Below are 13,402 nucleotides of genomic sequence, written 5' to 3'. Positions count from 1 at the left end.
AATCCAACAAGTATAAGTCGAACATAATCGAAGTCAAGTACACATCATCCCCTAAGTAGAGCATCTAATCCCAAATGTTCCAAGTCTCAATATATCAAGTTCGAATCCAACATCACAGGTACAACACCAAAACATCTCAATGTAAGCCATGATGCAATGCAATGCAATAATGTATGGATGCAATGCAATGCCATGAAAATGTTGTGTACACATGTACTCCGGACGGAAATATCGACATCTCGGTAGCATAACCCAAAGTGACTCGTGAAGTCTAAGTGCCATTCATCCAGGATCTTTTCCCAACAGACAGACGAGACCTCGGATCTTTTCCCACGGAGGGTTTTCACCGGCATCACGCTGGGGGACCTACGGAGTCCATACACTCACTCAATCTACAATTCCGGAACTAACATCGAACATTGGATTCTCGCGTCACTCTCATTTTAAAACTAAACCCAACTCATCACAGTGTTTCATCAAGTACCAACAGTGTCTCAACAGTATATCATGAAGAATGAGAGTGCGTGCAATGGATGTATCAACATCAATAATCATGCTCAATATCTCAAGTACCAACAAAGGGGTACACCAACAATAAATCAGCAACAGTGGGTACGCCAACAATATCATAATCAAGAAGGAACAAGAGATTCCAATAGCTACTAGCAACAAGTGACATCAAGCCAACACAATAGAACAATCAAATCACAACACAACGGGGTGGCTAGCCCCAATCACGCAACAGGGCCCAACCTAAGACAATGTTCAACCCAAATTCATACCCGAAGGTTTACATGCTTTCTCCGACAATCTAATCTAAATATATGTTTTGCTATATGAAGTCTTACCAAGGGTAAGACATAACCTACCTGAATGGCCGAACAACAAACACCAACAAATCACTCTTTTGCCTTACCCTTTCGCTGAGCCTCAGAACCAAAGTAGTCTAGGCATATTTGAAATCTAGATTAGAAATCACGAAGAATGATACTAATATTGCTATATTTCAATTTAGGTCAAATCCAACCCTAGAAATTGGGGAAACGGGGCCCACAAGGCCGAAATGGGAAATTTTGGAGTAAAATATCAAATTAAGCACTAGATGATCATAACCCAACCACTAATTGCTGATTTAACTAAAGGATTAACCTAATTTTGAATTTCAAGTGAAACCCCCAATTTTGGGTATAAACCCTAACTCCATGATTCAAGAATTCAACTCTAATAATGGAAGATATATGATTAGCAACCTTAGATTCATCAAAATCTAGCATAAACCCCCTCAATTCATCATTAATAAGCCTAGATAAAACATTCATTATCTCCACTTTTACATTTCATTACTAAGAAATTACTAAGGAAAAAGGAATCTATGATGATTAGGAACAAGGAATTAGTAAAGGGATTAGCAAGACTTGCCACTAAGAGTTTTCTCCAATAATCTTCTAAAACAGTCCCCAAGAGCTCAATTATCTAAATGGAATAAATGATAGACTAAGGGCTTATTTAATATACACTTAATGAAATAACAGGCCTGTTACTAACAGGGCCGCAACAGCGACACCGCAACAGCGCCCAATAGACCTTTGGGGCGGTCTAGGCCAAATCATACTTGGCCGGCCTAGCGGCCATCACGCCGCCAAAGGGGTTACGCTGGGACAACACTGGTGTTGTATTGGCGGACATCAGGTACCCAAACTCCATAATTTTCCTAAGTCACAACTGAAATCCCAAATGACTCCCGAGGCCATCTGCTCACAAACCACATACGCAGACCCACATAAAAATACGCTACGAACGCACACATGGCCTCAGAATTTCCAACGGAGGTCTCATTGACCGAGTCAACCCCCGATACCTCATTTCTAATTTCCCAACCCAAGTCCCAAAATGCATCCGAGTGCATTGGGAACCGAACTAGATATACACACAAGTTATAAACGACTATCCAGACCTATTTGAATTGACGGAATTCTGAAAAAGGTCCGTTTACCCAAAAGTCAATTTTGGGTCAACACTTTTTCACTTTAAGCCCATATTTCACAAAAAATCGCTGAATCACATCTAGACTCCTTAGGAAGCGCGTCAACGGTCCCTTCGGCTCAAAATGAGCTAACCAAGCTCGAAAAAAGAGGCGAAAATGCCGAAAAGACTATAATGACCAAATGGGTCATCACAGATTGTGATGTGAGTCAAACAGTTAGGATAAGGTCAACTTATACATGAGTACCATGAATGAGTATGAGATTACTTGGTTGAATTAATCCTTCTAATTATCCATAAAATAAACTTAGAGAATTAATGGAACTTTGGGATAAAATCTTTACTTAGGCTTATGTAAATGGTAAACCTCATAACCGGCTAAGTTAATTGGGAAGAATAGGTTTTGCATACATTTAGCATGTGATGGCGTTAACTAGGTCTATATGTTAATGTGAAATGTTGGAAAGGATAAGTTAGATGGTGTCGTACCTGTTAATTGTAATATTTTCCTCATTATGAATCTCTCGTAATTATCTTTGTTTAGGGAAGTAGTGAGGTGGTTGGCTAACGCTCCTCTCCGTATCATTTAGGGACGGTCGATGATGCCGCTGAGTACCGTTGTTTTGTATTCAGGCTACACTTGCTACATCTTTTTATGGTGCAGGTTTGACTTATGTTCGGGTCCGATCTTCGGATGTGATTTGGAGTCCGCTTGAGAGCATCGGGCTGAGCTAATGGTGCAGCGTGTGGCCCCCGAATTTCTCTTCTTTATATTTATTTAATCTGCCTAAATTCCTACCTAGACAGTGTAGTTGTGAATTGACTCATGTTTAGAAAAATTTGTAGTGCTCAAGTACACTTATGACCAGGTTTTGGGGTAATGCTTAGTTTTTTTTTTAATTTTCCGCAATATTGTTTAATTTTCACCAAATTGATCTTTTTTTTTATAATAAATCATTATTGTTCTGCTTGATTTTCAAATGCTTTTAGTCGCTTTGGGTTTGGCTCGCCTATTAGGGGAAAAGGTAGGCGCCATAATAACCTTGTAATTTGGATCATGACAAATTGGTATCAGAGCCTTATGTTCACCAGTATTATATGTACAAGACTAATATCTAATAGAGTCTTGCGGATTGGAACGTAGACGTATGTATCTACCTACGAGAGGCTATAGAGCATCTAGGAAAATTCCAATCTTTCACTCCTTTCGTGCTATTTGATTAGAGTGGTACCTAGGTGAAGTCCGTTATTATCGAGTTATGTTATGTCCACAATTGGTTTCGTGTGGGTTCTATTGAACTGGAAGGTGATGGTACGAATTTCGGTCCTCGTGTATAGAGATTTTAGTCCAGCTACTGTTCTGATTCTAGTGGTTCTGCTCGGGCAAAGGCAGGCTCGCATCTGCGAAGCCGCCCCTGTGCAAAATTGTCCTCCTGTACGAACGCCGTCCTGCGGAAGCCGTCCGCAGCAGCGAATTCCACAAATCTTTGGTCGTCTCGCAGTAGCGGACGCGCACCTGCTAAAGGTGGCCCGCTTCAGCGAAAATCACTGGGCAGAACCAATGAGTTCTGCAGCTTCCATCCCTGTTTTCACAAACAATATTCAAGCTAGAGTACTACAATAAAAAGGCCAAATGAGGGCACCAAATATCCAAAGCAAATTATCCAATAAGAAAAACAACAGATTGTCTCAAACATCCATCAAAACCAAAGCATTAAATCTAAAAAAGGAATAGGGGTGAAGGAAGATCATGCATGGCGGGCTGAGCTCTCGGCCTCATCATCACCGTCACTAGTAGCAGCATCATGTCCAGTAGCCTAGGCATCCTCCTCATTGGACAAGAAAGAGTACTTCTCATTATCCTGATCAGCCAGAAGCTGCTTCGACGGGTTGGCCCATTTGTAGATGGCCTTGATCCCTCCCCACATCTTGGTCAGAAACTTTCGAGTCTTCTTGTTCTTAGTCTTCTCCGTATCTAAATCTGTCCGGAGGTCATTATGGACTATGTCCATGTCACCATAGGCAGTCTCCAACAACTTCACCGAAGTCGTCATCTTCTTGAAAGCCTCTGTCTGAGCCTTATGGGCATCCAGAAACTTCTTCCAACTCTCACCCGAGGACTCACTGGGTCTGGCACTTGTAGACCCTTTGGGAATCTAGGATACCACATCATAGATCACCTTAAGCCGTGTCTCGAGCGCTCCAAATGGCCTCACGGGATGGGGAAGAGAACCATCACTAGTACTCATATGTACCTTCCTCTTCTTACTAGTCACCGTGCCACTCTATCCCTTAATCTTGCACGGATGGAATGGTGTATCAGGTTTCTTCCAACGATCCCCGAGAGCATCATCCACACCAGCAATCTTGCACAACTCAGTGATAAGGGATGGGAGAAATGATCAAGGTAAGAGTTAAGGGTTAATCCACCCTAAATCTACACTAGCTAATCCTAGCTAAACCTAACTCCATACAAGGAAAACTACTAAGGAATGAAAATAGGATGAGGCAACTTATATATTTTGTCTTTATATGCATAGCCACAATTATTTAACTAATAGCCACATTTGTCATTTAACTACTATTCGCTATTACAACAAAGGCCCAAAAGTGGCCTTTGCGGAAATAACCCAACATTGGGCCTTCACACTCCCAAATTGCACTTTTAGCCACTTTTTGTGGCTCCTATCTTTTGGCCTTCATCTTCATGTCTCTTCCAAGCAATCATCCACACCATATATGCCCTTTTGAATTGTCCTTCCATGGCCTCTAAAGGACCTATCTTCATCATCAAAGGGCGCGTGACATGGTAATGTGCTTCCTAAGCTCTAACATGGATTTTAGCCTTCATAATCGACCATGAGCTTCCTAGGATCATATTATACAGATAACACCCTTACAACCCAAGGGGACTGGAGTAGGATCTACATTATATTTGATCCAAACATGTATACGAATTGTGTGTCACTTACTTTCTGCAAGTTACCTTATGGATTACTTAAGTACTAGTCGACTATTACACTTAGATAGGCGAGAGGATTATGGTAGAAGGTTAGTAGATAATTAAGCATTGTATCTTTTTCACATTGACGCTAGTTTAGAACACTTTATTTGCTTCCCCTTCCCCTTAGCAGTCTCACTACTATTGTGCTAGTATTATCGTATTCCTCTATTTTTACTCTTGTTGTTGTTCCTTTTTTACTTTGGTATTCTCTAATATTTTTGTTGTCAATATTTTCTCTTCTTCAATTTTTTGTTTTCCCAACATAGCTTTTCACTCTTATATTTTTCAAACCTGTTTGAAAATGATATTTTCATGCCGAGGGTATTTTTTAAAACAACTTCTTTACCTTATCTCTACCTTAAGGTTTGCGTACATCCCACCCTTTCCTGACCCCATTTATTAGGTCACAGTGGATATGTTGGTTTTGTGTTGCTCGATCAGATTTAAATTATGAATCCACTTGCGACTGGTACCTCTCTCCTCCTCCTCTATGATCCCATCTCTATGTGAAGTTAAAAAATTTGTACAATACTTAATGACAGTAGAAGGAAACTGGGAGTTTACTGAACTTACAATTTACTGAACAAGAAGGTCTGTTGGGCTACTTTCTCCAATGCACTTGTCTTCTTCATATCCAACATCACTTTCTATGTTATTGTACCCTTCCTCTTAATTACTATCTCCTCCCCCCCCCAACCTTCCATTTTTTTTTTATTTTTTTGCTTGTGGTCCATTCTCTCCTTTAAAGCTCGTTAATCACTTTTTTCCCTAGTCTTTTTCTTAGTACCATAACTTCCTGTTTACAAATTCTTATAATTTCTTCTTCTCTTCCAATTGTTCCCACTACGTATAACCTTTCACTTTGATCCAAACACAACAAGAAAGAAAAAAAAAAGATAAGAGGAGCAAATTATACAAAAAGTACAAGAAGAAGAAAAAAAAGTGAGACATTTATAATTTGAAACATGTCAAACAGAAGGTCCAGACAACCATCATCAGGGTCTTCAAGGATTTCAGATGATAAAATTATTGAACTTGTTTCCAAGTTGCAGCAATTTCTTCCAGAAATTCAAACTCGCTGCTCCGGCAAGGTTAATTTTCTCTTTTCATCTGAAAAATACCTTAAATTTCTTCTTCATCTTCTTCTTTTGCATGTTTCAATAGTATATTGTTTGATCCTGTATGTGCTCTTTTAGTTTCATTATTGCATATATTAGGTAGTATTGTACTATTTGCATAAAATTCAATATTAGTAATGCAGTATTTTGTTACCTTAAGTTTTGATACTTGCATAAAGTTCAGTATTATACAATACATTTTTTAGTTGTCATTTTTGTTGCTCGCACAAATAATTTTGATACTTACACAAAGTTGATCCGTATTGTGGGATTAGTAACACACAAATCAAAACAACTAACATGACCAGAATAACGGTAAAAACTTACCGGCATCAGGTGTTTACACCCAATGTAGTTAAGTTAACCATAAAAGACAAACTAAAGTTTATTGGAGTCTTATTTTAAATTAAAAAATTTAAAACGACAGTAAATACTAATTAACGTAAAAGGAAGTAAAGTTATACTAACTAACTAATGGTAGAAACACTTAGGGTTGCCGTCAACTTCTTCTTTCTTTAATTTCCTGCACGTCTTCCTCTTTTATTTCCAGAGCTAGCGTCACTTTTTCTGGTAGGTAACATGCTTACTGTGTTCATTGGATTCAAGGTAGGTAACATACTAACTAACATATTTCAAGTGGGTTTGTAGTGTTCATTGTGATTCAAGGTAACAAGGGACGAATGCAAAGGGTTATACATGTGTCTTGATAACTGATAATTAGACTATACTATACTATGAAATCTCTATGTGAGGTTTTCGTTCTAAACTTCTGTCAAATGCCAATCAAAGAAAGAAAAAGTTAATACATTAATCATATTAAAATGGCATCCAGATAATGAATATTCTGCACTGTCACGATTTTGTGCACAATGTAATACCATTGTGATGTGAATCCAAATTCATTCACTTGTTCATACATTAATCGCTGCTACATCATGATGTTCTTTTCAGTTTAATATTGGTTGCTAGGAGAAAAGTAGTTTTATGTTTCTGTCAAGCAAAAAAAGGTTAACTGGTTATTATTTTTTCCAAAGCTATACCCAGTGTTGTTTGAGAGTTGGGAGAAATCTCATCTTACACGGTTAGATATTAAAAATGAAATTTGGCTGAAAAAGCTAGTTGACTTCCAATGAATTAGCATTCTGAACAGGAATTTAAAAAAAGGTTTGAAAGTTAAATATTACTTATTTTGTATATTTAAATATGTGTAAAATATATGGTAGCTAACTATGGTTAAGTATTAATAATTGTAGTTAAAGAAAGTGACCCATGTCACTTGTTTATTGATAGGGTGTAAACACCCGGTGCGAGTAAGTTTTTGCCCAGAATAACCCTCATGTAGTAATTTTCTTAAAAGAAGTAAATAAAACATGTACTTTTAATTAGTGACGCAGACATGATTTTTGCCAAGTGGATTCAATACTTTTTTGTGGAAAAAGAAATGCCTAAAGTTAAGAAGTATAGAATTTGTGGTCACTGGGAATTATATTGAACCTATAGCCTCGATGAGAATTCGAACCCCTTTTATCACTGAGCTAAGCTTTTGGCTTGTATCAAGACATTCAATATATATATATATATATATATATATATATATATATATATATATATATATATAGTCTTTATAAACGTGCAATTGTACGTTATTCTCAGTCAATCTCAATCATAGTAATAATTATTAGATAACATTATTTTGTAATAATATATATTTATTTTATGAGTTAAAAAAATTACTATAATATATGATTGTATCTATGCATACTTCTTTGAAAATTGATGTTCTTACAATTTTTTTCTTCTTCTTTTCCCCCATAAAAAACATGTTACGACTAATTAAGATAATTCAATATTAAAGATTAAGTGACAATATATCTATTTATTATCAATTACAGATACAAAGTGTTGAAAATCTTTACTAAATAAGATTACATTATTAAAATGGCATTAAGTTTTAAGAACATTTAGTTATTTATTTTAAAAAAAAATAAGTTGACCGCAAAAATAAGATATAATAATATTTTCTATTAAAAAATCAAGTAATACATAAAATAAAAGTATATCCAAACAATCTATAAATAAGTATATATCAATTCACCGATTTGCACCTCATGAAGATAATTAATTTAACATAATTAACTGATATTAGTTACTCCCTCCGAGCACTTTTACTTGTCCACTATACAAAAAATAAATGTCAATTTTTTACTTGTTCAGTTTGAAAATCAAGAGATACTTTTTACCATTTTATCCTTATTATTAAATAATACTACTACTAATTATTTCAATTCATTTCCCAATGAGTAAGATGACTTATACCGCGAATAAGATGTGATATAGTAAAATTAACTTTCTATTTATTATTTTTAAGGAATGTGTCATGTCAAATATGAAAACATGGGCGGGGAAAGTATAATAAGAATTTAATGTTTGGTTTTAACTTTAATTCCAAAATAAAATAAAAAATACATGGAATTATTTTGCCAAGTATGTCCGTAGAGAAATTTTTGGGTGAAGCAGAATTGGTTAGATGTATTAATTGTTATGACAATTCAATGTTTGCTTATAGTTCGGAATCCACAAAAACAAAATTAAAATACACGTTTTTAATAGAAATCTTACCATATTCAATTTGAATTGGAATCAAATTCATCGCGGTTAGACGGAAGCTAAATTAAGTAGACAATGTGATATTTTCTTAATTTATATTTAACAAAATAGTCAATAGAAATATAGTAGAATTAGATTAAAAAGTATCTAAGTCAATCAATATTTTAAAAATATTTTTGTCATTCAACATTATATTGTTATTCGTGCTTTTAAAATATGTAATATAGATAGATAGATATTTTAATTTTACCCAATATCAAATTACTTATAAAAAATAATTTAGCTCTCGATGGATACAAAATTAGTTGGTCACAATATTGGGTTGATAGGTCCAATATCTTATTTTTCTTTAGTACATTTTCTTTGATTATTAGAGTTACATATCTTATTTTACTTCAACGTATGTTCTTTGATTATTTTATTAGCTCAATTATCGACAATGTCATTATTTAGATTTGTTTTGCTAAAGATAAAAGTAATACATTAAAAAAAAAAAAAAAAAAAAAACGTAAATTACACTACAGAAAACAGGTCCCAAACAAATCAACTCATTGCCAACTTTGTTATTTTGAGTTTTCTTCTATTTCATCCGAAAGTAGTATCGCTTTAAAATTCTGTTTATATTCTTTTTACTAAAATAACCAGCTATGTTGTATTATGATTAATGTAAAAAGGCATAAAATTCGTTAAATATTTAAAGAATATTTTGAACAATCAACATTTATATTCGTGCTTTTAAAATAATATAGATAGATAAATATATATATATATATATATATATATATATATATATATATATATATATATATATATATATATATATATATATATATATAAAATTTTAATCCTATGTACGCATGTAATTTTTCGACCAAGGGGGTTCGGATAAACCGCTTCTACCTAGATCCGCACATGCTTTTAATGTCTACATTATAATTTATCAGAGGCGGAACGAAGATTTGAAGCCTGGATTATATTTATTTTTTTCGTTATTGAGTTCTAAACTAATAATCTATATATGAATTTTAAGATAAAAATAAGGTTTGAACCAAAGCTATTGAATTCCGTTGAATCATAGCCGAGCCTGTAGCTTCACCCCTAAACTATGTTTTATTAATCCCTGTATACAAGTAGTTCTTTATAATCTTTTCACGCATTATCAATTCCCTCATTACAATCTTTGTATTATTATTTCCCGTGTGACTTGTCTGTGAACGAATCTAACCCTTAAAGGAACACAAATTTTGCTGGTATATTCATGGATCAAATGAGTCTCTTTTTCTACTAAGGAGATGAGATGTGAATACCGTAACCTGAATTACCAAAAATTGGAAAAAAAAAAAGTTGATGATTCAAACAGTACTGATCACCATGTTCACCACCCATACCTATATTACTTAAAAGAAAATAGACTACTCTCTGTCTCTCTATTCATGTATTCTTTCTTGGAAACAGCACAAGTTTTGGCAGTATATGATTTGTATAATTTGTTCTTCACGCCAGGACCATATTTTGGGTCCCAACTCCCAATAATAAAAAGCCACTTGTACGTTTTGACTTGACATTTTTATAGATTTGCAACGCATTATTGCATATATTAAGTCATGCTTAGTCGATATTATGTAAACACTACCTTTAGGCTACAGCATAAAAGGTGGTTCCTTTAAAAGAGTAATGTAATTATTCTTCCTTTTGTGTTTATTAGTTTTTATGCAATGATAGTAAAACCATTAGGGACATTGACACGGTATAGCCTCCCACCAAAATAATAGCCGGAAAATATTTGTGTACAGTATATTAATGTATATACGTGTAATATACATATTTTATACATAATTAGTGTATATTTCTTTTGTATATTTGGGTATCGGTTGTAATTGCTTTTGACCAGTGGCCAAATGTGTGATTTTAACATTATCAAAATACTTTTAAAAAAATTGTAACGATTTATAAAAAATGAAATAAGTAACCTGAAAAATAAAACAGATTTCGTGTAGTAACAAGTTGAATACACTAATAAAGTAAAAGAAAGATATTTCAATGTTATAGAAGTAATATATAACTTCACTTTTATTATATTTATTCTAACTAATTTTGGTTCATGTTGCAGGCATCAGCATCAAAGGTGCTCCAAGAAACTTGTAACTATATTAGAAGCTTGAACAGAGAAGTGAATGACCTTAGTGATCGACTTTCTCAATTACTATCTACTATAGATACTGACAGTCCAGAAGCTGCAATTATCCGCAGTTTAATGATGTGATTAATTAATTTCTATTTATATATTTACAAGTATTTTAGCACCCTAGTTGTTTGTCTCTTCTTCCTCTAGGCTATCTACTAGTTACTAGCTAGGCCAATCATGTGTTAGAATATAGAACTGAATATATGTATGGGATACGATGTTCCCCTAGCTATGGACACATGCTTGTAATTATGTTTTCTCACTATAATTAATAAGATGGACTTCCACGGTTCCACTTTGGAAGTCCTTTTTTATTATGTTCTACATTTAATACATTTATGGTTAAAGGAGACTTTCCAAACGTCACGTAAGCATGCAACGACTTTTTTTCATGAACATCAATCATTAAAAAAAGAGAGTACTTTCTTAACTTCACGTTGTGAAGGCTAAAATAAAGGGTGAAATTAAAGGGGTTACGGAATAGCCGAGTTTAGACGCTCTTATCTCTTTCATTTAATTTTTACAAATAATATATTGTTGGAAAGCTCTTGAAAAAATTTGGAGAAGAAGGAAAAAGATATGAACGAATAGTATATCAAATGCCAATTCCTTTTGTTTAACCCTAAAAAAGGTAACAACTGAATTTATACGCGGTTAAAGGATACGTGATGTGATCTGTTGCTAAAGCAATGAAATAAAAAATAACAAGCAAAGATTCGTAAAGAGCAAGAAAAGAGATAGCCTTGATTGATAATTGAGGAACACAGCCAATTGGTCCGGTTTGGAGCCCTTTTATCTCGACCCTGAGCCAATCTTAAGAGAATTTGAATAGATTTTGTGGTTACAGATCTGAGAATGCGAAAATGTGTGTAAAAATGAGAGTATGATGTCCTAATGAGAGGATCCACCTCCATATTTATAGTACAAGAGTTAGAGCTATACATGGTGATGTTTGACACAAATATCTAGATTTAGTGTCATTTACACTTTACTTCTTAGCACTTTCATCGCAGTTTTGAATGTGAATTGTTGTATATGAGCTTATGTTGGTATGTTTATATGAATAGGTACAACAAGGACCAGCGAAGGGTATTCCTGGCGGTTTTGAGTGATTCCGAGGCTGTGTACGTCGATTGAACGTTGCGAAGGAAGTTCCAGCACTTGAAGGCAAAATCTGACCACTGAAGGGTCTCATGCGCTGGCCATGCGCCGCACAACCAGCTCACAAAAACACCATTCCTGAATCTCAGACAGACCATGCGCTGGCCATGCGACGCACAGCCAGCGCACAAGCGGCGTCAATTCTCCTAAGTTGATCGGGATTGGGCCCATTTATCTGATATTTGCCCTAGCTTTTAAATAGCCATTTTTACATTAGAATAGGGGACCTTTTGACCTAGAGAGAGTAGGAGCCGCCGTGGAGGCCGGAGATTATTGGGTTTTATCTTCTCTTCTCCTTATTACTAGTTTTTATATTTTCTTTGAATGATTGGTTGCTTTTCCTCCATGTCTGTGTGGAGCTAAACTTCTTGTTCTAGGGTTGTGGTAAACCATAATTATTGATGTTTGGTGATTATTTCTTATCTTAATATGAGTTGTTGAGTTTGATTGCTTCTTTAATTATGTTCATAATTGCTTGATTGTTTGGCCAACAGTTAGGTTCTATCGACTATCTAATATACATGCTTGGGAAAGATGTTGTTATATTAGAGAAAGATTAAAGAGGGCGTGATCTGATTATCCCTATAGTTGGGCTAGGATTTCTGGCTAGGATAGGAATATAGCTAGGCGCCGCGTTCAATTAAATACCATAAACGAATTGCGTTCTTGACAAGTCAATTCCATAGGAATATAGGTGGCGAACTGATTTGAATAGGCCAGTAGTAGTTCGGGAGATTATTACGAGAGTAAATAATCCGGTAAATTAGCAATCATCGACAATTCGGATTAAAGGGAAATAGTTTGAAAACTCAACAGAATTGGTGAACCAACCGCAACCCTGGAACATTCGTCTCATTGATAATATAAAACCCTGCTCTTTCTTTGTTGAAGTTCATTATTTGTCTCTTTTATCTTCAATTAGTTTATAACCACAATCTTCGAATTTCATCTCTTGTATAGATAATTTGGATAGTTTAATTTAGTTGACGGTTAATCATAACTCCCTGTGGGTTCGACATCCGATTTCTAAAATCACTATATTACTTGTACGACTACGTATACTTGCGTGTGCGTTTGGACGCAACAAGTTTTTGGTGCCGTTGCCGGGGAGTTAGAAATTAACTGTTTATCTAGATTCTACTTTTCTTTTTGTCTATTCAAGTTTTTTATTTATTTTCTTTTAATTTTTTTTAATTTAGTAGTTTGGATATCTTTCTTGATATGGCATCTTGGAATAAAAATTGGTTGAATATTGGTTGTGCCTATTTTGGTGATTCTTGTCTGATTTGTGGAGGACCCCACCTGTGGAAACACTGTCATAATATTTTCGAAAATGGGTTGTGC

The 13,402-nt window shown here is 34.8% G+C and overlaps 1 protein-coding gene across 1 annotated transcript; it reads left to right on the top strand.

Moving 5' to 3' along the window:
* Positions 1-5,565: 5,565 nt before the first annotated feature.
* Positions 5,566-11,212, top strand: LOC132617595 (transcription factor PRE5-like). Its single transcript, XM_060332638.1, has 2 exons — positions 5,566-6,078; positions 10,823-11,212. The coding sequence occupies exons 1-2, from the start codon at positions 5,953-5,955 to the stop codon at positions 10,973-10,975; spliced, it is 279 nt and encodes a 92-aa protein (XP_060188621.1). The 5' UTR covers positions 5,566-5,952; the 3' UTR covers positions 10,976-11,212.
* The last annotated feature ends 2,190 nt before the right edge of the window (positions 11,213-13,402 follow it).

The sequence above is a fragment of the Lycium barbarum genome, chromosome 11, assembly GCF_019175385.1.
Source record: "Lycium barbarum isolate Lr01 chromosome 11, ASM1917538v2, whole genome shotgun sequence".
NCBI lineage: Eukaryota > Viridiplantae > Streptophyta > Magnoliopsida > Solanales > Solanaceae > Lycium > Lycium barbarum.
The sequence above is the reverse complement of the archived record's forward strand: the minus strand, read 5'-3'. Positions and strand labels throughout refer to the sequence as shown.